Source organism: Mustela putorius, unplaced genomic scaffold (assembly GCF_011764305.1).
Source record: "Mustela putorius furo isolate JIRA1106 unplaced genomic scaffold, ASM1176430v1.1 tig00003858_pilon_pilon_pilon, whole genome shotgun sequence".
NCBI classification, from domain to species: domain Eukaryota; kingdom Metazoa; phylum Chordata; class Mammalia; order Carnivora; family Mustelidae; genus Mustela; species Mustela putorius.
Genome location: NW_025422010.1, coordinates 2,150,796 through 2,178,733, shown reverse-complemented (window position 1 = coordinate 2,178,733; position 27,938 = coordinate 2,150,796). Strand labels below are relative to the sequence as shown.

Sequence of the window (27,938 nt, the reverse complement as noted above, 5' to 3'; positions counted from 1 at the left end):
CTCATGGATACACTGAAAGAAGAAGACCTTTCTTGCAATGCTGGTGTCTGCCCTACTGGGTGAGGTGGGACATGTCATTGTGTCCACGTGTTGCTAGATTCTCCATGCTAATATTTTTTAGGAACTTCATGTTGAATTTCAAAAACACAACTGGTCTGTCGTTCTCTTTAGAAGGTTTAGGGTCGTTGTTTTGCTGGCTTCATAAAATGAATGTAGACATTTTCCTTCTTGCTCCTGCCTGTGGGGGCTTAACTGGCAAGACAGGTCTCTGGCCTTAATGGCAGGACACACTTCACCTGAGGAAATTTCTAGAAGGGTGTTTGAGGTAAGCCAGTGTTCCTGCAATGTTCTTAATTTTTTTCAGTGATTGTTGACACATCTAGATCTTTGCCCCTCCTTGGATCTGTCATTTATATTAAAGGTTGCCAGATTTAGCGAACAAAAATATAGGATGCCCACTTAAATTTGAATTTCAGATAAACAATGTCTTCAGTGTATGTCCCATGTAACCCTACTTACATCATCCTAGAGAGTAATTTACTTTATTGAACTTGCCAAATTTATTTGGATGAATGATCCTTTGAGTTCCTCTATATCTGAGCTCATTCCCCCGCTGTCATTCCTTTTGCATGTTTGCATTTTCTTCTTTTGTACTGTAAGCTGTGGAATAACCCATTTTTTTCCCAAAGACCCGTTTTCCTGATTTCAGATTTATCAGTCTCAGTTTCAGTTGTTACTGAGCCTTTCCCCTTGCTTTCCTGATTGTTCTGACTGCTCCTTTACTAACTTTCACTTAGATCCTTTATTCATTTTGATGCTTATAGTTCATGCAATTGTTTCAGACAATGCATTTTCCCTGGATCCCGCATTAGCCATATTCTGTAGGGGCTGGTCTGTACTGTGCCGATGTTATTTTGGGGATACTCTAGCCCTGGTTCTGATTTCCTCTGTGTAGCAAGATGTGCAAAGGAGTCCCTGACTCGGCTGGGTAAGTGGGATCACGGACATAGCTGGTGGTCCTTGTGGGATGTGGGCACCGGCTGGGCAAGCCCCCGAGGGTGGATGGGCATGGAGGGAGAGGAGTGGGATTCCTTCGGGGCACCAGGAACCAAGGAGAGCTCTGCACTGCCTCCTAACGGGATTTTTCCAGGCCCATGATTGTCATGAGTACGGAGTGGGTGGAGGCAGTGGCCGCACCAAGGAGGTGGAGAGGGATAAGGCGAAGGGGCCAGGGCTGAGCCAGGCAGAGGGGGAGAGGGAGGATTGGGTGCCCAGGGTCAGAGAGGAGGACACCAGAGAGTTTCCGGTTGCCTCAGAGCCGGCTTCCATCTGGGCGTGTTGAGTCTGAGATGCCTCTGGCCACAGCTGACGTGTGGGTATGGGGTCTGATGATCCAGAAACCTGGTACAGAGAGGGGGTGGGGACCCATCAGCCCATGTGTGATAACTGAGCCTGGGGGGGGGGGGACTTGCTGGGCCCGTGAGAGCTGCCCTGGGACTTCTGTTAAGCTTCAAAAGTAGTGTGGAGGGGAGCTCTGTCACTTCGGCGGGTTGTGAAGTTCAGTGAACAAAGTGCTGGACACATCGGGACAGTGGCCAAGGCGCCCTCCCCTAGGGGAGGCCCCCCTGACAGCACAGGGCCAGACTCTGGACCCCACCAGGTCAGAAACTGCACCCTCCCAACTCCTGCTTGTCTCCGCCCACTTTTTCTGCACCCTTGACTGCTGAACCAGACCTGCCCTTCCCAAAAGTCCTCTTCCCACTCCCTGCCGAAGTCAGACTCTGGGAGGAGCTGTGGTCTCCAGGATGTCAGGTGCAGCAGTGAGCAGCCCCGAGGTCCACCACGGAGCACAGTGACAATCGCAGGCCTGTTCCCCTTCTCCAAGTCAGCCACCCTTGTCCCCAGTCCTTTCTCCTGGAGTCTGTCAGAATACCCCCTTAGACCCTCACAGTCAAGCTCAAATCACAGATCTTCCCCATCTACCCCATTCTCCCCGTGTGTGGTCCCCATAGGTCCTCATCCTGATCCCTAGCACTTGAGAATGTGAACCTCATACGGCAGAAGTGACAAGTGGGGTGGGAAGCCACGACCAATGGCTCAGCAGTGGAACGGGCCTCAGACCCTGCCAGGTAGAGATGTGCTCCCAGGAATCAGTGTGGGGCAGGAACCCCAGCTCAGTCCCGTGAGGCACCCTCTGGGAGGGCAGCCCACCACAGCAGCTGGCAAAGCCATTCTCAGCAACTAGAGGCTAAAGGGTCCAGAGCAGTCATTTTCAACTAGGGATGATTTGGCCACTGCTGGTGGTAGTGGGCATTCTGCATCCTGGAAGGAGAAGCCAGAGAGGCTGCTCAACACACTACAATGGGGGGACAGCCCCCCAACAAAGACTCTTTCATTCAAAATGCCAACAGTGCTGAGGGTGAGAACATGGGCAATTGTTGGGACTGGGGACCGGGGTGGGGGTCGCAGGTCCTAGTTCACCCGACCTTTTCCTGGCACAGAGGACAAGTTCCAGAGATGGTCCTGGCGAAAGTCAGGGGCAGGTGCCTCTTGGCCACAGCCCTGCCTTCCCACCAACACGCAGGCCCCCGACAGCATATTGCAGAGGCCCAGCGGGTGGTGGGGTGCCACCTCCGTCCAGGGCTGGCCTGAGGCCAGCCGGTTGCTAGGTCTCGGTTGCTACACCTCCATGCTGGTGTGTCATGGAGGACTGTAGGAACTCAGTGAGTGTGCTTTCTAAGGGTGCCGTCCCACAACTAGACCCCAAATCAGGCGGAGGTCCACCATCCTCTTTAATGTTGGACTAGACAGTATACAGGTGGGGAGTGCAGCCTGGGGCAAGGGTACGCCACAGTCCTGGGTGAGAGGCCTAGGGAAGACTTGGTGGGGGCGGGGGTGGTCAGGGGCAGGGCCACAAGGGGCTCTGGGAGAAGGCTCAGCCCCCACAGTCATCCATCTTCCAGGCTGTCCCCACCTCTTGCAGCCCCAGACTGACCCTCCGCCAGAAGGTCCAGATCCTGGTCCCAAGGCCAAGGCCAGGCCTGGGCACACACTGGTGGTGGGGCCGGATTGCAGCTCTCAGGAGCAGTCTCCTCAGTAGCCTGAGGCCTCCCCACCTTTCCTCGGGTCCGCTGCAGCATACACACAGGCCCCGTCCTGGGACACTGCCTGGACCACATTCAGGAAAAAGGGATTCCTGGTGTGGTTGTGGCCCCTGGCCTGGAGCCCCTTCTGCACTTCCTGGAGGGGAGAGAAGGCCAGTGCACAGGTGAAGACAGCTTAGCTCCACCTGTTGAGGGCCTAGGGCCCGGGCAGAGATCTGTGTCCCAACTGAGGAGGCAGGACTGGGCATCAGTGGAGGTAAGGATGGGAGGACAGTGGCTCTGGCCTCGTTTGGAGGGCCTGAGGCCCATGGCCTCCCACAGTAAGTCCCAGTGGAGAAGCCAGGCTCTGCGGAGCATGGCAGAGAGAACATCACCCAGGCCAGAAGGAGCTTGAGATGCAAGACCGTTTCTGGCCTGGATCTGAGGACACCATGGGGAGGACCCTATATAGGGAGGTGGAGCACCTCAGAGTCTGAGAATCCTTAGTCTCCAGGCCCCAGGGCCAAAGTTCTCAGGGATTGCAAACTCCCTTGGAGTAACGTTTCCTCACTGTATGGTCCTCAGTGCTCCAAGGGCCACGGGAGGCAGCCTTGACACCAAGAGCCCCTCACCATGGACGAGGCAGCTTTGAGGACCTTAAACCCCAGCTGGCTATACAGACCCCAGGCATGAAGCTCAAAGCCTTCAAAATCTGCCAGACTTTTAAATTAGATCTTAGCAGGGACGCCTGGGTGGCTCAGTTGGTTGAGCGGCTGCATTTGGCTCGGGTCATGATCCTGGTGTCCTGGGATCGAGTCCCACATCAGGCTCCATGCTCAGCGGGGAGCCTGCTTCTCCCTCTGCCTCCACATCTGCCTGCCATTCTGTCTGCCTGTACTCTCTCTCTGACAAATAAAAAATAAATAAAAATAAATTAGATCTTAGCAAAGGGGGGCGCCTGGGTGGCTCAGTGGATTAAAGCCTCTGCCTTTGGCTCAGGTCATGATCTCAGGGTCCTGGGATTGAGCCCCACATCGGGCTGTCTGCTCAGCAAGGGGCCTGCTTCCCCCTCTCTCTCTGCCTGACTCTATGCCTACTTGAGATCTCTGCCTGTCAAATAAATAAATAAAATCTTAAAAAAAAAAAAAGGACGCCTGGGTGGCTCAGTTGGTTAAGTGGCTGCCTTCAGCTCAGGTCATGATCCCAGCATCCTGGGATCGAGTCCCACATTGGGCTCCTTGCTCAGCAGGGAGCTTGCTTCTCCCTCTGCCTCTGCCTGTCACTCTGTCTGCCTATGCTCACTCTCTCTGACAAATAAATAAATAAAATCTTAAAAAAAAAAAAAAAAAAGGACCTTAACAAAGGGCATTTCCCAGCCCAGAGAAGAAGGTGACTATGTATTGGGGCAGGGGTTTGGGGGCAGGGAGTCAGATGAGAGAATTTAGCTCTGGGGACCTGCTTGTGAGGGGGGTAACCCAAGAAATATTCCTAAGGACCAGCACTAATGCAACCCCAAGCCTCAGAAGGAAATGACTACTACTCTTACAAATAAACTCACACATGAAAGCTACAAGCCCCATAAGGAAACAGATCACTATAAGAGAGAGTCTGCAAAGCCACAGCCAGGAAGACTAGCATCTGGAGAGAACAGAACAGAGCAGAAACGAAGGGGCAGAGATGCCGGGCCTGGGAAAAGCATGGATGACACCCTGTTCTCTGCCTCAGGGGCCATAAGACTGGCCTGGCGCCTCCCACACTGAGCTTCTGAATGGATGGCCCCAGAAGGGGAAGTGAGCCCAGCTGAAGAGACTCAGTGGCTGAGATCCCACTGGGGGCTTTGAGCAACATGCACCGAGGCATCAGTCCTGGTGGTGGCAGGGACAGAGGCCTTACCTGGCTGAAGGTGGGCTCATACTCCACATGGCCCTTGCTGTTGACATGTAGGATAGGGGCTGCAATGGCAGTTCTTAGGTCAAAGTCAAGCCACAGCTTGTTTATGATGGCCTGGGGAAGAGAAGGAGAACACAGGAGGGGAGGGAGGGGACAGTGACCACAGCCACCATACACCAGCTCCTTCCTTCCCCCGCCAGGAGTGGGGATGTTCCAGCCAGGTGTTCCCCAACTCACCTGGGCCACAGCAGAGATGATGAGCTCTCCACCAGCCCCACCAATCACAAGCTTTGACCCCCGGGCTGTGTTGACCAAGATGGAGGGAACCATGGACGATGGAGGCCTCTCGCCTGGAACTAGAGGCCAGGTGGGTGTCACCCGCACCCCCACCTACAGCCAGCACCCTCCAGACGCCCCCCCGCCTGCCTCCATCTGTGTTTCCATTCACTGCTGTGCACACTGGGGCTGGCCCAGGAGCTGCCTTGCACCACCTGGCCTGTCCACTTGCCCTCTTCCCACCAGTGTGGTCCTCAGGCTCACCGGGTTGGGGGGTGACTTGGGAGCCCGGGGGACGCCTCCAGCATAGGTCCAGAAGCTCGTTATTGAGGAGGATGCCAGTGCGTGGTGAGTACAGCATTGCTCCAAAGCTGCAGGTGAGGTCGGGTCTGGGCTTGGAGTTCCAGGCTCCAAGCTCCCACCCTGGAACGCGTGCCTGACCCGCTCATGCAAGTGACAGCCCGCTAGCACCCCGGGGCCGCTATTCTCTCCCTGGCACTGCCCCCAAAGATCCCTCTGGGCCGCCCTGTCAGGACATCCTTCTGGGTAAACCTCATCCCCGAGCAGGTCCTGGCTCATGGCCACCCGTCAGCAGCCTTCCAGCCAGAGAAGACAGGAGAGTGGCCCTTCTGACGGAAAGGCAGCGAAGAGAAAAGCAAGGTACTGCCCTCTGGACACAAGCAAGGGGAGACGGGGGCGGTGTCGTAAGACCTGCTAAGGGAGCAAAGGAGGGCACCCCAGGGTCAGTCAGGCACATACGGCGTGTTGATGGTGCTGGTGGCTGCCACAGCACTGCCGTCCTCCCCCAGCACAGACACATGCGACGTGCCCATCTGGCGGCCCCAGGTCCCAGCCAGGCTGTAGTGGCTGAGCTGGTGGTCTCCCCGAGCGTCGATCTGCTGGCGGATCTGCTGGGCCAAAGTCTCTCCCAGCAGGTCCTGGGAAACGTTCTGGGGTGGCCGGGCAGGTGGCAAGGTCAATGAGGAGCCGGGGGCCCACAGAGAAGAGGGTCCCTTGAGAGGCCCTCCCCAGTCTGTCTTCCTCCAGCCCAAGCTACCCCCAGACCCTGCCCGTCCTCCACGTCCTCTGAATTATGGTGCCAACACTGTCCCTCTAATACTTGCCACTCAGGGGTCCCTTCCAGTCTGCAGACCTGCCTCACCCTCCCTGCCCGGGGCCACTGACAGGCTGTCCTGTCCTGAAACTCTGTATGCCCACCTCCACCCTCACCCAGTCAGACTCCCGGGGTCCAGGGACAGCCTCTGTTCTGTTCATGCAGAACCCTGGGGGCTGGGAAGGGGGCTCTCCAGCGGCCACAGGCCACCTCACCTGGATATCCAAGTGGCTGCGGGGGTCCCACAGCCGCCACCTCTGTCCCCCAGCAAACTTGAGCGTCTCCACGAGGTGATGGTACAAGTTCGTCCTCCCCTCGGACCTGGCCATCGACTCTGAGGAGAAGTTGAACCCTGGGGAGGGGATGGGCGCAGGTCGGGGTCACCCCGTGTGGTGGGTGGACTGTTGGCCCCCCTCAAAAAAGATTCATCCATGTCCTAATCCCCAGAACCTGTGAATACTACCTTATAGGGCAAAGGAGTGAATTTTACCTTATATGGCAAAATGTGTGATTAAGTTAAGGATCTTGAGAAGAGCAGATTATCCTGGATTATCCGGAGGGCTCTAAATGTAATCACACAATTAAATGTAATCGTATAAAACAGACACACAGAGAAGAGGAGGAGGCTGTGTGAGCAGAGGGAGAGACACGGGTGCTGCTGCAGCCGCAGCCTGGGAATGCCCGCAGCCACCAAGAGCTGGAGGAGACAAAGAACAGATTGTCCCCCAGAGTCCCCAGAGGGAACACAGATCAGCTGACACCTTGATTTTGGACTTCTGGCCTCCAGAACTAGGAGAAAATAAATTTCTGTTGCTTTAAGCCTCAACTCCGTCACGGTAGTCTCCAAGAACTGACACAGTCAGCAGCGGGCCGCCCCAAACCTGGGCACGACTGGGAACGCCCCCCACCTCCATTTGCCATCCTGCAGGCCAGACTTCAGCCCTAGGGGCACACGCTGGCTAGGCCGCTCACCACCTGCGGGGCAGGACTCCCTGGGTGGATGACCTCAACCCTTCAGCAAAGCCCCACTGTGTGGACTGCGCCGGAGACCAGCTCTAGGGCATAACGTCCTGACCCATTTCCACTTGGTGTCTGAGGAGGGGCTGAGCTGGAAGAGGAAGGCTGCCCAAAGCTCCAGCTGGGCTCAGAGACGCCAGTGGGGCAGGACTCTGGGTGGGACGGAGGGGGAGTCTCACCTTTGAGCACGTTGAGGACAAGGCTGAGAATTGCACCCGCTGCAGGTGGTGGCGGTGAGTACAGGGTGTAGTCCCCCAGGGGCATCTCTAGGGCATCTACTACCTCCGGCTGGAAAGATGCCAGGTCCTGCAGGGTCAGCCTGCTGCCTGAGGTGAGACGAAAGAGACCCCAAGTATGGATGGAGAAACTGAGGCAGAGTGACAGCTCCTGATCCCAGGTCATGTGGTGGGGCTCCCCACATCCACCTAGCCTCTTAGAACCCTAGGGGTGATGGAGGGTCTGCGGGCAGTGCCGCCAGGGCTGGGCCCTAGAGCCGGGTGAGGGATGGGTGGACGGAGGCCAGAAGCAGGCAGGTTGGTGGGAAGAGGACAGGGAGGTGAGTGGAAGCTGGCCTCTGACATATTGTGAGGGTAGCCAGCTCCAGGCCCAGGAGCCCACTGTGACCCACTATCGCCAGCACTAATTCGCTGATTTGTGGGGCTCTGCTCCCCAGGGGCCCTGACCACAGGGTCCTTGAGGCCAGCAGTGGACAGGCCTGGACGCATGGCCTCCCTGAGTCCTGGGAGAAACTGACATTCCGGCAGGCTTGCGGAAGGGCCTGCCTCACCCCTAGTACCCAGAGCCCAACTCTTTCTCTGGCAGGGGCGGGGGCTCTGGGACCTCGGCGCAGCTGACCTTGATTGGCAATGTCCTCCAGCAGCGTCTGGCCCAGCGTCCCTGTGTAGAAGGCCTCTGCCCCCTCCGTGGCCACGGTTTCCAGGGTGGCAGCCAGTGCAGGCCAGGGGAATGGGTCCTGAGCCCTCAGGGGTTCTGTGCCGTTGAAAAAGAGCTCCCTGGGGAGTTGGGGGTAGCCTCAGGGTGGGGCCGGGCCCTGGAAGGCAGACACACTCCTGCAGGGGTTCTTGTGGTTTCCTTGGGAGCCTATAGGGAGGCAGTCCTGGTCTGGGGTCCTGAGGAGCTGGTGTAGACATCAGGGGAGATGGCTCCTCTAGGCTTGGGGGGGGCTGAAACCTCTTACCTCACTCATCACCTTGGCCTGGGGAAGACACGCTCCCTACATGGGCCCAGGACACCTCTGGGAAGACTTGGTCAGTGGGCTGGCGTGGATATGGTGGGGGTGGAGAGGGCAGGGCCAGAGGGCAGTGGCAGAGCCCAAATCCACATCCCGGAGTCCCGTCACTTGGATGTAAACTTCTGGCCTGAGCCCCTCTGGTTACATTCTAGCTCAAAGGTCTGTCAACTGGGACAGCAAAGCACTAGCCTTCCCGGCCTTCAGGCCCCCAACACCCACACAGGTCAACCTTCAAGTTCAAGGAGGGGCTGGGTGGAACTGAGGTGGGAGCAAGGCAGATGGGCCAGAGCCTGAACCCAGGAGCTGAGCAGGAGTCCGGGGAGCCCCTGAGGCAGTGCTCACCTCAGGGATGTCTTGTATAAGGAAGGCCGCAGGAAGTCACTCTGCAGGAACTGACTGAGGATGAAGGGCATGCGGTAGTCCCCTCGGAGCAGGGAGATGGTGGGCCTGAAGAGCTGTGCCCAGGGCAGGCGGCCGTGGCGGCGGTGGGCCTCAGCATAGCCACGGAGCTCCCCTGGCACTCCGATCCACTGGGCCCCTGCAAAGCCCAGTGATGTCATGTTCCTGCCCTCAGCCCCATAACCTTCCGCAGGGGTTCTCCACCACCCCACACTTGCCCCACCCACTTGGTCCCCCTAGCATGGCAGCCAGAATGAGCTTTCTGGAGCCCAGACACCTGATGTTGTCACTCCCCGCTCAACTCCCCACATAACCACCCCGTGGCTCCCCACTGCCTTCCCTCAGGGCCCAGTCCAAACTGGCCTCAGGACCTCCCACCCCACCCACCATCCCATCGCCACTGAACCTTCCAGACCTTTGCCAGTCTGGTCCCTCTGCCTGGATTACCACTCCCTACTCAGAAAGCCCCTGTCCCAGGAAGACTCTCAACTCCGGGGGGGTCAGGACCTCGAGGGGGGCTCCCTTAGCACCAGGGGTGGCACAGCCTGTCCACAAAGCCCCTTCAGGGGAGTGTTCTAGTCAGCCTCAGTGGCCTGGTAGGATGAGAGGGTGGTCCCTCCAAGGGTCTCACCTGTGCCCAGTGGCTGGGCCTGCTCACATTGGTCCAGCAGACCCGGGACGTAGTTGGCAGGCACTGTCTCCCTGGCATTGATGACTTCCACCTTTCCTGGAGTTGGGTCAGGGCATGTGAGCACTCAGGGGCACTCCTGTGGCTTCTGGGTCTCACCCCACGCCATACGCTCCCCTCATATGCCCCTGGCCCTGTTCTAGGCCAGTTTCTCTCTTTGTACCTTGAACTTGACTCTGTGCTGTAGGGGCCAAAAGCAGGCCACCCCAAAATGGACCACTTTGCCTTGAAGATTATTTTTGAGTCCATAAGAGCTTTCTATCTCCCCCCTACTACTGCCTGAAAGAATTTAGACAGAAGACCTTCTCCAGGAAGAGAACCATCATCATAGACAACTATAGCAGGCTACAAGCTAGGTCGGAGAGACAGGGAGGGACCTTGCGAGGCCTTTGGGTCCCATTGTTTTCCAGTGGCCACGTGCACACTTGCTTAGCAAATGTTTACTCTTCTTTATCTTCCTGTGAATTGCATTCCTTCCCTTTGAAGTCCCAGACCCCTATCCGCTAGACAGCTGATTTTGTCTGTCTGTGGGATTTCCATGTCTGTGTGGATTCCCCATACATAGGAAGTTAAATTTGATTTTGTCCTGTCACTTTCCCTCTTGTCAATTTAATAGTTAGCTAGAAGGACCTTGAAGGGCAGAAGAATTTCCTCCTCCCTGGCAGTGCTCCTATCTGAGATGGGCTGCAGTGGCTTTGCACAGACAAGGTGGGGGATGTGGGGGGCACCAAGAGGACCCAGGAAGAGGTGTGGGTGCACAGCAAACACTTAGGATGTTTGTAAGCACTTCACTGTTAGCGCTTGTGGACCAGCCTGTCCTCGCCATGGGGACCCTCATATGAACTCACCCGTGGTTGCATTGTAGATGGTGAAGATGACCCCTCCGCCCAGGCCCATGCTCTGAGGGTTGACGACTCCAGTGCAGACCAGAGCTGCGATGGTGGCATCCACAGGTGAGCCCTGCTGCTGGAGAATGGCTCTAGGGAACATGACACAGAACAAGAGGTCTGGCTCCCTGGCCCCAGCCTCCCAACATGGGGAATGGAGACAGGTGGGTGACCATCCGCAGCCACCAAACTCTGGGTTAGGTCAGAGACTACATTGGGCTGCCCCCTCAAGTCCAGCTGCTCACAGGTCCATAGCTCTCTACAGACTGAAAACCATAATGGCATTTACACTCCCCCTTGCCTTACATAAGGTACTTCTCAGTTTGTGCAGTGTTTTTACAGCCATTGTTTCCTAGTCCCTCCCAGCAGCCATGACTCACTTGCCTGGGTCAGACCCCCCAGTCCCCAGCAGTCCAGGAGCCCAGCCTAGGCAGCTCCCACTCAACATCCTACTGGGGATACCACAGGTCCCAATCCTTTTAAGACTGGACTGTTTTCAGGTGATCCCAGGAGCCTGCCCTGCCACCAGGGGCCTGGGCTAATGGGTTCCCCAGCCTCTCCTGGGGCTCCAGTGTCTGTGGGAACGTTCTCTGGTCTCAGTCTCCCACCCGTCTGTGGGCACCAAGGGATAGACCTTTTAGCTCCATGGGTCTAGTCAGACTGGCCTGTGTTGAGGAAATGACCTTGTTCCTAGGGCACAGCCCTGAGCAGTTCACTGGAGGCCGCCCCTTCCTGAACACTAAGGAATCCTCCACAAAACTTCCAGGAAGTGAGCATTTAAACCAATTGCAGATGGGGAAACCAAGGCCCAGAGAGGGAGTGGACCCCGTTCCCCTCCCCCACCCCATAGGACCTCCGACCCCGGTACCCTCCCTCAGCTCCGGCACTTCAGCCTGACACCCCCTTCCAACCCTCGGCTCACAAGCTCCCCTGAGCCAATGTCCTTGCTCTGGGCCCACGCATGGGCACACATGGCTACAGCATGGACACGCGGTATGTTGGACCGGGAAAAGGGGCGGAAGCCAGCAGCATGATACAACGAAGATGGTCACATCCAGGCAGGGAGAAACACAGATGCCTCACAAAATTAAAACACCACATACAAAAACAAAAGACAAACTGGAAAACTATTTAAAAAACAAAAAATTCCCATCACAAAAGCCTTATGTCACTTGACCCATTGTTCCCGGCTTCTGGAAGTGCTTTCTGCATTCGGCTTCCAGGCCTCCACCACCGCCTGCCACCATGCTCTGGTTTCTCCCCACTTCCCTCACCTCATGCTGTTGGGGGCCTCAGGCTCAGTCTTCCGTTCTTGTGCACCTGTTTTCTTCTCCCAGATGAGCTGATCTAGGCTCAGGGCTTAAAATGCAACTCTATTCTGATAATAGCCAAGTTTTATCTCCAGCTTAGACCTCTCCCCTAAACTCCAGGCACACCCCAGCCGTCTACAAGATACCTCCTTTGGGTGCTTGAGAAGCATTTCATTATTTGGTTTGGGTTTGTTTGTTTCTTTCTTAAGTTTTTATTTGAGGTATTTCACTTTCTTTTTCTAAGATTTTATTTATTTGACAGAGAGAAACACAGAGAGAGAGGGAACACAAGCAGGGGGACTGGGAGAGGGAGAAGCAGGCTTCCCGCCAAGCAGGGAGCCCAATGCAGGGCTGGAACACAGGACCCTGGGATCATGACATGAACTGAAGACAGATGCTTAATGGCTGAGCCACACAGGCGCCGAGGCATTTCCCTCTCAACGTGACCTAAACTCCACTTCCTTCCTTCTCACCTCTGCCCCCCAAAATGGCTCCCTTTCTACCATCACTATCCTAGAAAAGGACACAACCCTTCACCCATTTATTTGCTTAGGCTGTGAGCGCTGGAGCCACTCTCGGTTGGTCACTTTCTTTCATCCCCAGATCCAAGCCACAGGCATCTCTTACTGGGTTATTGCAACGGCCTCCTCCTTGGTCGCCAACATCTGCCATCCCCCTTCTGTTTTAACAAAATCGTCTGTCAAAATGTAAATCAGACATCACTGTAATGGGAAACAAAATCATTCGGATTAAATTTCCCACAGACCACTAGAAGAGCCAGACAAAGGGAAAACATCTACTTTAAAACATCACGGGGGCAGGGGACGGGGGACGGGGGTTGCGCCTGGATGGTTCAGTCCTTTAAGCGTCTGCCCTTGGCTCTGGTCACCATCTGTGTCTTGGGATCTAGCCCTGCATCGGGCTCTGCAGGAGCCTGCTTTTTTCTCCCCTCCGTGCTCCCCCACCCCTGCTCATGTCCTTTCTCTCTCAAATAAATAAATAATCTTAAAAAAAATAAATAAATAAAGGCATCACAGGCAGGAAAGAAATGCAGGCCTAGAGACAGAGGAGTCTAGCATTTGGAGATAGCTTTCCCTCCTCAAAATGTTTGCCAGTTCTGAAAGAAGGGGCCAAGAAGCCACATAGTGCTTTTGACATCATTGTGTGGCCGGAGCCTGGGTGTGCTGGTGAACCGGACTTGCGATGGGTTGTCCTCACTCTGGGGGTAAAACGAGAAACGGGCCAGGCCTGACAAGCCCAGTGGCCCAGCTTCAAATCAACTCTCAGTCAAATGGAATTAAAGTCATTCCAGAATGTTGGTATCCTGGACCTCAAATTATTTCTAACAATTATCTTGAACAATTTTTGACACACTCTGCAAAGGCTGTCTTCAAAATAACCAAGCAAACAAGGCAGTAATAATACAACATAAACAAAGCCCAAGAGAAAGCACAAACAATAGGAGAAAGAGACCCATGGGACCTCCAGATTATGAAACTGTCTGACCACAGATTTTAAATAACTACATTTAAGGATATAAAAGACAAGATGAAGGATTTCCCCAGAGAAATGGCAATGATAAAACATGGAATTAGGAGCTCAATGCTAACAGTGCATTAATAAGAGATTGGACACACACAAAAATTTTTTTTAAGATTTTACTTATTTATTTGACAGAGAGATCACAAGTAGGCAGAGAGGCAGGCAGAGAGAGAGGAGGAAGCAGGCTCCCTGCTGAGCAGAGAGCCCCATGCGGGGCTCGATCCCAGGACCCTGAGATCATGACCTGAGCCGAAGGCAGCGGCTTAACCCACTGAGTCACCCAGGCGCCCCTGGACACAAAAATTTTTAAAGATTTTTATTCATTTATTTGAGTGAGTACGAGAGTGACAGGGAGTGAAAGAGCATGAGCAGGGAGGAGTGGCAGAAGCAGAGGGAGAAGCAGACGCCCCGCTGAGCAGGGAGCCCCATGTGAGGCTCTATCCCAGGACCTGGGATCATGACCTGAGCCGAAGGCAGATGCTCAAACAACTGAGCCAACCCAGGCACCCTAGACACAGATTTTTTTCAAAAAAAGATTAATTCAATACAAAAATATCAAAATCTAAATACAGAAGGAAAAAAAGTAAAGAACATAGAGAAAATGTATTAAGAGACGTAGGGATAAAACAACAACAACAACAACAACAAAAATATATATATATCATGTGAACATTAACCAACATGTATAACTATATTAATTTCAGACAAAGTAGCCTTTAAGAAGAAAAACATTATTAGAAATAACAGTGACACGTTAATATCATAAAAAGCTCAACTCAATAGAAAGATATAAAAATCTGGATGTGTGTACACTTAACAGATTAAAAAACATATAAAGCAAAACTTGGCAGCATGCAAAGAAATAGACAAATATACATGGGAGGAGACTAACATACTCTCTCAGAAACTTCTAGAATCAGCAGGAGAAAAATCAGTGAGGCTATAGAAGATCTGGATGTCACCACTATGATAAGATGACTGAGCCGACATGTGCAGGACGCAGCATCCAACAGTCATGAAGCTGAACACACAAGAACGTTCAAGAACACATAAAATATTTATATAAACATATCAGCAAGTTTCACGGAACTGAAATAATACAAATGACTTAGAAACCGCCTCCACACAGGTGCGCCTTGGTGGCTCAGTTGGTTAAGCATCTGCCTTCGGCTCAGGTCATGATCTCAGGGCCCTGGGATTGAGCCCTGTGTCGGGCTCCCTGCTCAGCAGAGAGCCTGCTTCTCCCTCTCCTCCCTGCGTGTGCTCTCTCTCCCGCTCTCTCTCTCAAATAAATAAATAAAGTATTTAAAAAGAAAAGAAAAGAAAACCCCCATGTAGAACCTTCTTACACTGTTGGTGAGAATGCAAGCTGGTGCAGCCACTCTGGAAAACTGTGGAGATTTCTCAAAAAGTTGAAAACAGAGCTACCCTACGACCCAGCAATCGCACTACTGGGTATTTACCATAAAGATACAGATGTAGTGATCCGAAGGGGCATGTGCACCCCAATGTTTATAGCAGCAACATCCACAACAGCCAAACTATGGAAAGAGCCCAGATGTCCATGGACATATGCATGGGTAAAGAAGATGTGGTGTGTGTGTGTGTGTGTGTGTGTGTGTGCGCGTGTGCCCGTGTGCGCACAATAGAATATTACTCAGCCATTAAAAAAATGAAATCTTGCCATTTGCAATAATGTGGACAGAACTAGAAAGTATTGTGCCAAGCAACATAAGTCAACCAGAAGACAATTTTATGATCTCGCTCATGTGGAATTTAAGAAGCAGAACAGAGGTTCATGGGCAAAGGGAGGGAAAAATAAAACAAGACAAAATCAGAAGGGGACCAACCATAAGAGACTCTTAGTCATAAGAAACAAACTGAGAGTTGCAGGAGGTCGGGGGGGGGGGTAAGGGGATGGGGTAACTGGGTGATGGGAATTAAGAAGGGCACGTGATGTAATCAGGACTGGGTATTATATAAGATTGATGAATCACAGACCTCTACCCCTAAAACTAATAACACACTATATGTTGGGGAAGGGAGGCAGTGGGTCTGAAGAATTCCCACATTCACCACAGGGCCACACAGGGAAGTCTGGAGGACCAAACAATCTGAGAACCTTTACTCAGAGGAGTGTTAAAGGTTGGGTTTGGCACCAGATTATGCGTGAGTGAAAGGGAAGGCCAAGGGAAGGCATGCTGCCAAATAGTTCTGGATCCTGAGAACTCTCAAAACAAATAAACCAACGTTCTCCTTCAGGGCAGAGGGAGCCGCCCTGATGAGAAGCTGCTTTAGTAGAAGCAAACTGAACGGGACTGGAACCACAGAGGCAAAGGAAAGAGAAAACAGTTATCAGAAAGTAGGAGACCATATATATTTCCAATCATTTTGCAGAAACAGCAGAAGGAATTCAAGAGCCATGAACTGATAAAAACTATTTTGACCCGCCTTCCAGCCTAAACGTATAGGAAAATTCATCTTGCTTGAACGTGAACAAAAAAAACATGTTGAAGTCACACCCCATACCAGAAAGACAAGCTTACAAATCAGATGTAAACAGCAAATTAGTATTTCAGGATGTGCCAAAATAAGTTAGAAGGATTACAGAGGCAATGAAGGGGCAGCAGACATCAGAATTAGAAAAACTGCCCATGAAGAGACTGGAAAAGAGGAATTAAAAAACAGAATTATAGGGACACCTGGGTGGCTCAGTCGGTTAACTCTCCACCTTCAGCTCAGGTTGTGATCTAGGGTCCTGGATCGGGCTCCTTGCTTAGTGGGAAGCCTGCTTCTCCCTCTGGCTCCTGCTCCAGCTGCTTGTACTTTCATTCTCTCTCTCTCTCTCTCTCTCTCATAAATAAGTAAATAAAATCTTTTTAAAAAATTATAGAAAAAAAAAAACCAAAATTATAGAACTCAGGAAAGAATAGAACATAGGAGAAAAAACTCTCAGAGATGAAGGCTGTGGGGCACCGGGTGGCTCAGTGGGTTAAAGCCTCTGCTTTTGGCTTGGATCATGATCTCAGGGTCCTGGGATCGAGCCCTGCATCAGGCTCTCTGCTTGGCGGGGAGCCTGCTTCCCCCTCTCTCTCTGCCTGCCTCTCTGCCTACTTGTGATCTCTGTCTCTCTGTCAAATAAATAAATAAAATCTTAAAAAAAAATGAAAAAGAAATGAAGGCTGAACAAAGATAAACACAGAGCAAATACCTACAGAGGTTCCCTAAATGAAAGAGAAGATGAAAAGGGGAAATTTTTTAATGAAAAAGAGATTTTAAAATACAAAAGATAGGCAAGAATATCAAATGTACACTTAATAGGAGTCCCAAGGTGGAAATCCAAATCTTTGGGACAGAATGAATAATAAACAATATAATTCAAGATAACTTTCCTGATTTAAAGAGAAAAAAAAAACTATAAAATTTACTCTGTATTGAAAAGGGCACTTCACTACATTAGGAAAATCAATTCAGAATAGCCAACACTGAGGTATACTCTAATAAACCTATCAGACTTTATTAACAAAATTTTTTGGCATCTAGATAAAAAGATTAACTCTCTTACAGGAGAAAGAAAATCAGATTGCAATCAGACTTTTCAACAGCAATGCTTTGTGCCAGGACTGAGGAAGGGTTATAATCAACACATTCAAGGAAAGGAAATGTGAACAATGATTTTATATCCAGCTAAACTGACCGTCACCTACAAAGGCCGCAAACTATTTGTTATGAACATGCAAGAACTCAGTGAATATTTCCAGCATGAAAACTTTCTGAAGAATCTTATAGAGAACAGACATCAGACAACCAAAATAACGGGAAAGATTCCGACATGAGTGAGAGTAGGAATTAAATATATAATTACCCATAGATCTTAGACTAAAAATGATGGTTATTATGGAAACGGGATAGCAATGTAATGCTTATTTTTCTGAAAATGGAGGCACAGTACAACCATAAAAATGGAGTGGGGATTTTGTTTTGAGGACATGACTGTTGTCTTTGACTTATGGGCCAGTCAATGGCAGGTTAAAAAAAAATACTCTGGTTTACAGGCCCCAGTATTGATAAAAGCAAAGGTGCCTGTGTTATTGCACATGAAACCAGATGTTTGGCTGTGTTAAACGAACCAATGAAAATTTTCCTTTTAATGATTGTCTGGACAGAAAACTCATTTGGTGGAAAGAGAAAATTAACTGAAAACATAGTAGAAACAGCTTTAGCTATTATGGGTAGTGAGGCCTATTGTGTGGATTTAAAAAAAAAAGGAGGATGGGAGTGTGAATGGGGAGGCTATGTAAGAAGTAGAATAAGGTTATTGATTGACAGCTAGGTATTAATTGAGAGTAAAAAGATATCCCATATCCCTTTATATCCTCTTAGGAAAGAAAGGGAACAGGGGAAAAAAGAGGTTTCTAGGTAGTTTCAATATTACTCCTAGTAGGGAAGTCTATAAGTCTAATGGGATAGATGTAGAGAGAGATTTTTATTTTAAGGAATTGTTTCATGTTATTGTAGAAGCTGGCAAGTTCAAAATCTGTAGGGCAGGCCACGAGGATAGAAACTTACATGGGATTTTTTTTTCTTAACCTTTTAATTTTATTTATTTCAGAGAGAGAGGGAAAGAATGAATGGGGGGTGGAGGGAGATGTAGGCTCCCCACTGAGCAGAGAACCTGATGCAGTTCTCCATCCCAGGACCCTGGGATCATGACCAGAGCTGAGGTTTAACGGACTGAGCCACCCAGGCACCCCCCAGATGGGATTTTTATGTCATAGATTTGAGGCAGAATTCCTTCTCTGATAAACCTGGTTTTGCATTTTAGACCTTCAACTGATTAGATGCGGCCCACCCACATTTGGGGTAATGTTTTATTAAAGTCAGCTGAATGAAATGTTAATCACATCTAAAAAATACCCTCAGAGCAAACTCTAGACTAGTATTTGACCAAATGACTAGGCACCATAGCCTAGTTTAATCATCAGAGGAGCAAACAAATAATATTCCAAAAAAGCAGAATTATACATCTAATATTATAATTGCATATATAATATACAATAAAGATATCAACAGAAATATAATAACCATTATGGCAAAAATACAAGTCTTTCTTGATATAAAAAGCTATGGCAAAAAAGAGACAATAAGTGATATATTTGCTTGTTTTTCAAACAGAAACACAGAAATAATAGCAAAAAGAAAGGGAAGATGGTGGGGTTATGGACATTGGGGAGGGTACATGCTATGGAGTGCTGTGAAGTGTGTAAACCTGGCGATTCACAGACCTGTACCCCTGGGGCTAATAATACATTATATGTTTATTTAAAAAAATAAAAAATTATTTAAAAAAATAAAATAAAAAAGAAAGGAAAGAGCAAAAAAGAAAATGAAAAGAATGATATGTAAGTTAAAAAAAAACAGGAAAAAAAGAAATTAGAGACCAATGAAAATTATTCCCTCTAAAAGACTAAGTAGGAACAGGATGAAGGTAATGTGAATGAGATCTTTGAGGATATCTCTTTACATAGTTTTGACTTATAGTCAAAAATAAAATTAAAACAAAACGGAAACCCTAAAACAATACAAACTGAAAAAAAAAATAAGCTAATGGTATATTGAACTGATAACCACACAGGAAAAATAATTTAATTTCACCACTGATCTTTTACGTAATATAGCCTCAGGACAATAAAACAAAAACAAACAACAACAAACCTGCAAAGACATCTCAGATTTTACTTAGTAGACTTGCTGTTCATAGTGGTCTTATTGAAGTAATTTTGAAACTATTTTGTGGTTATTGGGAATAGAGCCAATATGTAAATATACTAACATTGATGGGAACTTCTTTGACCATCGTGGAAGAGACACACAGTGTCAGACAGAGGAAGATGGAAAGAAGCCTATGGTCATGGATCTCAGCTGGAGGTCTTGGTACAGACTCAAGATATTTTGTACATTTTTCTGCTTCCGTTCATGGACACAATGTAGAAGCAATGTCTTCCCTGTCTCCGTGAACATCCCTAGCCCTCAGATCTTGGTTTCTGAAATACTATACTCTACTGATTCCTGATTTCAGATCTGGCTGAGGGAATGTACAAGTAGATCTTGGAACATTTGGGGCAGGAAGTCAAGAAAATTTTCTAAGACTAATGGGTTTGCGTAAAAGAATAGTTGCTGGCTTAGAGTGGCTCCCATTGGTCAAATTTGTGACAACTTGGGGATCAAAAAGAAGAACAGGGATGGATTATAACACAACGAATTGAAAAAATCCTTGAGTCAACAGTGACATTCAAGAACATCTAGGTTGGGGAGGAGGGGATCTTTTTGACAGAAGAATACGAACTCATGAATGTTGAAGAAATGACAGGTTTAGAAATCACCTTTTTGCGAACACGAATTTATTCAGACAAGGACCAAAATAGATGCTAAAACAGGGGGTCAAGTGTTGTTTGAAAAAAGGATATTCATCTGGTCTCAAAGTATCAGACCATATATTACTAATTTAATAAAGAAAATGATAGCCTTACAATGAAGAGATCTAGAAGATACCACCTTCATGAAATGATCCAACTTAACATCACTAATGATGGGGGAGCTTTCGTGTTGAACCAGAATCTGATAATGAGAAAATAATCAGACAAACCAAGATTGTAAAGCAAGGCTGTGATTCAAGGGGACAGGCTTCTTTAAAAATGTTAATGTTATAATGCACCTGGCTGGCTCAGTTGGTTAGGCAGCTTACCCCTGATTTCCATTCCAGGTCATGATCTCAGGGTCATGGGATTGAGCCCCACATCAGGCTCCAAGCTCAACGGGAAGTCTGCTTGAGATTCTCTTTTGCCTCACCCCCTGCCCCTCCCCCCACTCACATGCTCTCTAAATCAATCAATCAATCAATCTTTAAAAACTGTTAATGTCGGGGCGCCTGGGTGGCTCAGTGGATTAAGCTGCTGCCTTCAGCTTAGGTCATGATCTCAGGGTCCTGGGATCGAGCCCCACATCGGGCTCTATGCTCAGCGGGGAGCCTGCTTCCCCCTCTGTCTCTGCCTGCCTCTCTGCCTACTTGTGATCTCTCTCTCTGTCAAATAAAATAAATAAAATCTTTAAAAAAAAAACTGTTAATGTCATAGAAGATCAGTTTGTATTTTAAGAAGCAAGGGATAGGGGCACCTGGGTGGCTCAGTTAAGAGTCTGCCTTCAGCTCAGGTCATGATCCTAGGGTCCTGGGATCAAGCCCCACATCAGGCTCCCTGCTCAGTGGGAAGCCTGTTCTCCCTCTCCCATTCTCCCTGCTTGTGTTCCCTCTCTCACTGTGTCTCTTTCTGTCAAATATAAAATAATAAAATAAAATAAAATCTTTTTTTAAAAAAAGCAGGAGATAGTTCTAGATTAAAGGAGACTTTAAAAAATGATGATCACTGGGGCGCCTGGGTGGCTCAGTGGTTAAAGCCTCTGCCTTCGGCTCAGGTCATGATCCCAGGGTCCTGGGATCGAGCCCCACATTCGGCTCTCTGCTCAGCAGGGAGCCTGCTTCCCCCTCTCATTCTCTCTGCCTGCTTGTGATCTCTGTCTGTCACATGAATAAATAAATAAATCTAAAGAAAATGATGATCACTGATTAGATACTGGATCTAAAGAGATATCTAAAGAGATAGATTATAGATAATAGGTGACAGGTTTATTGGATCAACTGGGAAAATTTGAATTGGATGAAGTATCAAATACTACTATTATATCAAGGTCAAGTTTCTTGAGGTTGATAATGGTATCAATGTTATATAGGAGACTGATCTTATTCATAGTAGACATGTACCTAAGTATTTAGGGATAAAGTGCAATGATTAATGCAACTTTTAAAAAATGTAGATAGATAACATATGGACAGAGAGAAAATGAGGTGAAACATTAACAATTGGTGAACCTAAGTGAAGTATAAGTGGCATTCTTTCTCTTTTTCTGTGGGTTTAAAACTTTTTCAAGAAAAAAACAGGGGTACCTGGGTGGCTCAGTCAGTTAAGCATCAGACTCTTGATTTCAGCTCAGGTCATGGTCTCAGGGTTGTGGGATAGAGCCCTATGTTGGGCTCTGCCCTCAGTGCTGAGATTACTTGAGATTCTCTCTCCCTTTCCCGCTGCCCCTCCAGCTCATGCTCTCTCTCTCTCTCTCTCTCTCAAATAAATACATAAATCTTTAAAAACATAAAAATATAAGCATTGAGGGGTACCTGGGTGGCTCAGTGGGTTAAGCCTCTGCCTTCAGCTTGGGTCATGATCTCAGGGTCCTGGGATCAAGTCCTGTGTTAGGCTATCTGCTTGGCAGGGAGCCTACTTCCCCCTCTATCTCTGCCTGTTGTTCTGCTTACTTGTGATCTCTCTCTCTGTCAAATAAATAAATAAAATCTTAAATATATATATAAAAGCATTGAGGGGAGAAATAGCCAAAACAATCGCAAAAAATTTTGTGAAATGCAGCTAAGTATGTGATTCTTGATCCAAGGGTCATGAGTTTGAGCCCTACATTGAGTATAGAGTTCATTTAAAAAAAAAAAAAAAAAAGACCCCAACTCAGGGAGGTTAAATCACGTGCCCTGTATCGTGTAGCTGGTGAGTGGGAACTCCAGCCCAAGGGGTCCTGAGCCAGGGCCACCGTGCCTATGAATGTGTATAACAGAGTACAAGTCAGTGGGCCTTGTGGATGCATGAGGGGCATACAAGCTTCTCTACCTAAAGGATCCTTCATCAAATAGGAACACAGCACCTACGGTCTGCAATGCAGCCATTGTCCTGGGGGCACAGTGGTAACTGCATGGTCAAAGTCCTTGCCTTTGTGGTAGCTGAGACAGAGGATAAGCAAATCCATGCCTAATGTTGAGGGCTTGTGATTCCTGGCCATTCAAATATCCTCTACTATGAAGTTTCTGTTAAATATTTTTGTCCAGGGGCGCCTGGGTGGCTCAGTGGGTTAAGCCACTGCCTTCGGCTCAGGTCATGATCTCAGGGCTCTGGGATCGAGCCCCACATTGTGCTCTCTACTCGACAAGGAGCCTGTTTCCTCCTCTCTCTCTGCCTGCCTGCCTACTTGTGATCTCTATCTGTCAAATAAATAAATAAAATCTTAAAAAAAAAAAAAAAGAAAGAAAAGAAAGAAATACCTTGGCTAACCACCCCCCAAAATAAATAAAATAAAGTTTTTTGTCCACTTTCCTATCAGGTTTTACATCAAATGCCTACAAATGCAAATTTTACATCAAATGCATTTTTGCATTGCCAAGACAATCAAATAATTTTTCTGTCTCCTAAATTATGTTAAACCACCCTTGCATTCCAACTGCATGAGACAGGGCGCAGGATTCAACCTCCCTGAGCCTGTTTTTTCATTTTGCTTTGTTTTTTAAGTGAACTCTTTACCCGACATGGGGCTCAAACTCATGACCCCAAGATCAAGAGTCATATGCTCTACCGAGCCATCCAGGCATCCTGAACATTTTCGGCTGTGAGTGGGAGCAGTCCTAGTCCGCAGAGAGCTGCGTGCAGAACAGTCAGAGATTTCTGCCACGTCTGTCCCCAAGGAGCCAAGGGGCTGCTGTCACCACAACTGCTGTCATACACTCAGCCAGGTAGACAGACTGCCACATGTGGGTGCACAGTGTCCAGGCACATGGGCAGTTTCCACAGGCATGGCCCCAGAGGGGAGGAAATGCAGTAATTTCCTGGGGAGCTGGCCAGGAGTCCAGAGAACCACGAGGGTCATAGGAGCTGGGGCGGAAGGAAGGGGTGGGGTCACACCCTAACCCCTATGAGCCTTCCCCACCATAGGCTCCCTGCTCTGACTCCAGGCCCTAACTCGGGGTCCTGAGATGCTGACCCATACTCCAGTCCAAGCCAATGTTAACAGTTAACGGTCAGGCTGCTGACATCGAGGGAGCACCTCCTACTGGCAAGGCAAGCTTCATGCGTCCCCCCAACCCCCATGAGGGAAGTGCTGGCATGAGTCCCGTTTCACAGGTGAGGAAACTGAGGCTCAAAGGTTGCAACCACTTGCTAGAATCCCTGCTCTCCTCTGTGCTAAGAGCATGACCCCCCCAGACCACTGGATGGGGCTGGAGCAGCTGATAAGACCCAGCTCTCAGGGCCAATCCCATCCCCATCTTTGCAGCCCAGACTCCAATGTTCTGGAGCGCTCTGGAGCGCTCTGGACCCCACCATCCTCTTCTTCTTCTTCCTTTTTTTTTTTTTTTTTTTAAGATTTTATTTATTTATTTGACAGAGAGAGATCACAAGCAGGCAGAGAGGCAGGCAGAGAGAGAGGAGGGAAGCAGGCTCCCCACTGAGCAGAGAGCCCGATGTGGGGCTCGATCCCAGGACCCTGAGATCATGACCTGAGGCGAAAGCAGAGGCCCCAACCCACTGAGCCACCCAGGTGCCCCCCCCCACCCCACCCATCGTCTTCTACAACTACTCCCTTTACGAGTAAAGCTCTGGCTTTTACAGGCCTGCTAGAGGCTGGGCAGGCATTTGGATCCAGGATAGGCGATGGAGGGCTCTGGGAGGACCCCACCCCTCCAGCAGCTCGGGACAGTTTCCTCCCCTGCAGGGGCAGCAGAGGACAGTCCCAGCTGGGCCTGCTCACTCTGTGACACCAGGCAGCTCCCTTCTGTACAGACCTAGTTTCCTTATAAATCAAGTTCAGCAACGAATCCCACTGGATTCTGGGAAAAGCAGTGAATCATTCCACTGAGGATCCTGTGGGACGGCAGGTATTTCCAAGTGGCCACAGCAGACACATGTCACAAACCTAAAAGCCACCACTACCCTGAAGCTCATGCAGTCTCCCTAAAAGACGAGCACTTACTCTGAGCCTCAGAACACAGAGTTTGCACACAAGCTTAACACGCTGGGACCTAGTGCTGGAAGATGATAAACTAGAGAGCAAGGGACCTCGTTGTCACCATGGGTCTATACATTCCTCATGGTGCTGGGTCCTCACTCATGCCAACCTAAGAACCTTCCCCCAGAGACGCCTAGGTGACTCAGTCAGTTAAGGGTCTGCCTTAGGCTCAGGTCATGATCCTGGGGTCCCAAGATCAAATCCCACATCAGGCTCCCCGCTCAGTGGGGAGTCAAAATCTTAAAAAACAAAAACTAAAAACAAGCAAAACAAAAAAAAAACCTCCCCCAGGAGGCTGCAGCAGAAGGCCCAACCCCAAAGGAGTCAACCTGGTGCTGGCTGGGGAGGAGAAGACTGGGTCTGGGAGGCCCTGCTGGAGAGAAGGGACAGCGATGGGAAAGCGGGGGGACAGTGGGGAGGAAGGAGAGGGGGCTTCAGACCGCCAGCTTCCTTCAGAGCCTGCAGCAGCCTGGCCAGGAGCCCTCAAGGGGAGGGATCTAAGCCAGGAGGTCCCCAGCCAGGGTCTCCTGTTCCATGTTCCACATCAGCTGGGGCCAGCTCCAGGCTCCCTCCCACTCCGGGCTTCTTAAAACAAGAACAAGAAGTGGAGAGTGCTTTCCAACAAACACAAAACACAGGGGGAGAAACCACATCCTCTCTCCTCACCAAGGAAACTTGCAGAGGGCATCATGGGCTCCGAGCAGAGATCCCCCCAACACTGACCCTCACATACACAGCAAGACATGCCATACAGGTCCCCCCACAAAGTCTCCGGGAGACACAATGGGCCCAGACCCCCCACAGAGAAAGGTGGCAGTGGCTCCCACTGCCAGGGGCCACATCCCCATCAGGGGTCTCTGGGGCCTGAAGCCCAGGCCCTGTTTGCCTCTTTACAACTCTAGGCTCTGGTGGGCTCGGCACCTCTGCATGCTCTCCAGAGCATGGAGGGGAGGGGAGGCCCCTGGGGAGGCCATGCCGCTGGAGCTGCCACCCTCATCCTTGAAGGAGCCCTGAGGGAGGGGAAAGAGGACCAGGTAGGGAAAGACAGGTGGACAGACAAAGGGAGGAAGGAACGAAGGAGGAGGCGAATGAATGAAACAGAAGGTTAAAGTTTGCAGGAACGAGGAAGCCAAAACAAAGGTGGTACGGAATGCCACCTGGGTGAGGACTTGGCCACGCTCCCCCTTGCTCCGGGACTGTCCCCTCGGCTTACAAAGCACTTCTGATCCTGACAATGATCCATGAGGCAGTTATTCCAGGAAACAGACCCAGCCAGCCGGGAGGGGGATGACTGCTTGGGCTTCTCACTAGCCTGGGCTGGGGGCCAAGAGCCAGGAGGGGTGTCCTGCTCTATTCTGCCCCGGTGGGCAGAGGAAGCCTTCCATGGGCTGGGCTTCCTGGAAAAGGGCTGGAAAACACCAGCTGGGGCCCCTCTCTAACACCCACCTTGCACTAGCCCCAAACATCCAGCAGTCCCTGGCTGGCCCCCAGGCCCAGACATCAGAAGGGAAGGCAGTGGGGGACATGGTGCTGGCCAGGACAGGTTTCCCAGGTCCTGGGCCCAGGTGAGAAACTGGCCCTGGACAGCACTGAGTGCACACTGACAGGCCAGGTCTTGCCCTCGCTTCTGGGAAAAATCCCCAGCTTTGGAGAACAGCTGTGGCTTCTCTAAATGGCCAAGCACTAGTCATCAGGGTCAGCCTGGGCCAGACCGGTGACACTGTGGCGGTGCCCTCTCCGGGTCTCCTGAGACCCGGAGCTAGGAAAAGACTCATACACCACATCTGTCAATATCCCCAAACCCCTTTCTGTCTCATGCGCACACCTGCCTCTTGCTCAAGGGTCCTGGGGCTGCTTCCTTGCTGGAAGCTGTGCAGCCCCCACTATGTGCACACACATGCACACACACACACATACACACACTTATACACACACCTTCTCCGCACTCTCACCACCAGTTACAGAGTCTCCAGGAGGGGCCAGCCACTGAGAACCACCCAGCTTCCACCCACATCTTACTCACCGTCCAATGTCCGAGCAGACCTTGGAGTCAGCAGCGACTGCAGCGCGGCTAAAGGCCTGGGGGCCACAGCTGGTGTGGCGGCGAGAGAGGACCACGGCTGGCACAACAATGGCCAGGGCCAGCCCCAACCCCAGCAGGACCATGCTGGCCGTGACCCTGCGGCCTTGGGCCATGGCTCTGAGGCTCAGAGTGGAGCCTCAGGTGGACGGACGAATGCACAGATTCACGGGTGATGGGACAGATGAACAGATGGAAGCCAGAGACAGACAAACGGATTGACAGGCTAGACAGCTGAACATAGGCTAGGAAGAGAAGGACGGTCAGAGAGACACTGGACAGAGACAGGATTGCAGACAGATGGACAGACAGGCTTACAGATGATTGGAGGCCCCTGGGCGGACCGATGGGCATACAGACAAGCCGCCAGCAGCGACAGGGCTGCTGTCCTGCTCAAGCGCCTGCTAGAGGCAGAGCTGGCCGCTTGCCTGAACTTCCAGTTTTCAGCCCCTGTTCTTGGCCCTGGCAGGAGGCCAGGGAGCAGGGCGTTTATGGGGAGTTTTCCTCTCAGAGAGGAGCAAGCCACCACCGTTAACTCCCTCATTCCCACAGCCTGCCCAGGGCTATCCCACCCCACGTGCTTGGGGACTTGGCACCTCCCGCCCCGAGGGAGCCAGGACAGCAGGACTCAGACCTGCCCTGTCCCCTCCCCTGGATCCACCACAGAGGGACAAGGGGGCTGCATGGGCACCCCACCTCCCACCTCCTTGGTGGGGTTGCGCCCAGCAAGATTTCCTCAGCATCCCCAGAGCCAGAGGACACTGAGGATGTCTGGGGCCCAGACATGGGGCTGAAGAGGGTCAGAGACAGAGGGATTGCAGGACCCAAGGCAATGTCACTCAGGATCCGGGTTCAAGTCCCAGCTCAGTCATGGCCTAGCCAGGAAACTGGTGTGACCAGGAGTGAGCTCAGCTTCCCGATCCACATCAAACACCCAAGACTACAAGACCTCTGTGTGAGGAAAGTAAACAGGGCCTACATCTGGCCCACTACCCACCAGGCCACCCACCCCTGGGGCCTGCTGTCAGAATACCACCATAGGCCTCCTGAGAGTGAGGCTGCCCTCCTGTCTGGGTCACTGCACTTCCCTGGCCGTGTGTCCGCTTCCCTGTGTCCATCTGGGCAGGCTGTGCCTCCTTCCCTGGGAACACTGGTCTGGATGGTCCCCTGCCTAGGCCTCGGGTTACCCAATGGGGAGGCAACTGGGTGGGGGGGGACCCATTGACGCCCTTCTTGACCAGGCTCAGTGGGAGCACAGGGTGCAGGGTCCAGGCTGGACTCCCTCCCACACAGCTCCCACTACCCCCCCTATAGTCTCTGGCTTCCTCCCCAGCTGAGCATCGCCCACCCCAGGCCTCTCGACACCTCCTAGTACAACAGACGAACCGCCCACACAGCCACACAGCCTGCCAGGCCCCCACCCGAGCCCCTGGTCAGCCAGGCAGTCTCTCCAACAGGCCTGTTTCCACAGCTGTCTGGGGGGGGGGGCGGGGGGGAGGGCTGTGGGCAC

At 50.9% G+C, this 27,938-nt stretch overlaps 1 protein-coding gene across 3 annotated transcripts; it reads right to left on the bottom strand.

Moving 5' to 3' along the window:
• Positions 1-526: 526 nt before the first annotated feature.
• GGT5 (gamma-glutamyltransferase 5) lies at positions 527-27,884 on the bottom strand. 3 transcript variants are annotated; one of them, XM_013051274.2, is made up of 12 exons: positions 26,372-27,884; positions 10,568-10,698; positions 9,663-9,758; positions 8,975-9,170; positions 8,236-8,393; positions 7,560-7,706; positions 6,579-6,715; positions 6,009-6,199; positions 5,514-5,620; positions 5,211-5,329; positions 4,977-5,087; positions 527-1,401 (listed from the first exon to the last, which is right to left on the bottom strand). In XM_013051274.2, the coding sequence occupies exons 1-12, from the start codon at positions 26,542-26,544 to the stop codon at positions 1,162-1,164; spliced, it is 1,806 nt and encodes a 601-aa protein (XP_012906728.1). In that variant the 5' UTR covers positions 26,545-27,884; the 3' UTR covers positions 527-1,161. The 3 variants fall into 3 exon arrangements, with proteins under 3 accessions (XP_012906728.1, XP_044921173.1, XP_012906729.1); XM_045065238.1 differs by lacking the exon at positions 26,372-27,884 and adding an exon at positions 12,544-12,770; XM_013051275.2 differs by lacking the exon at positions 527-1,401 and adding an exon at positions 2,775-3,240 and having other exon boundaries at positions 26,372-27,872.
• Positions 27,885-27,938: the final 54 nt, after the last annotated feature.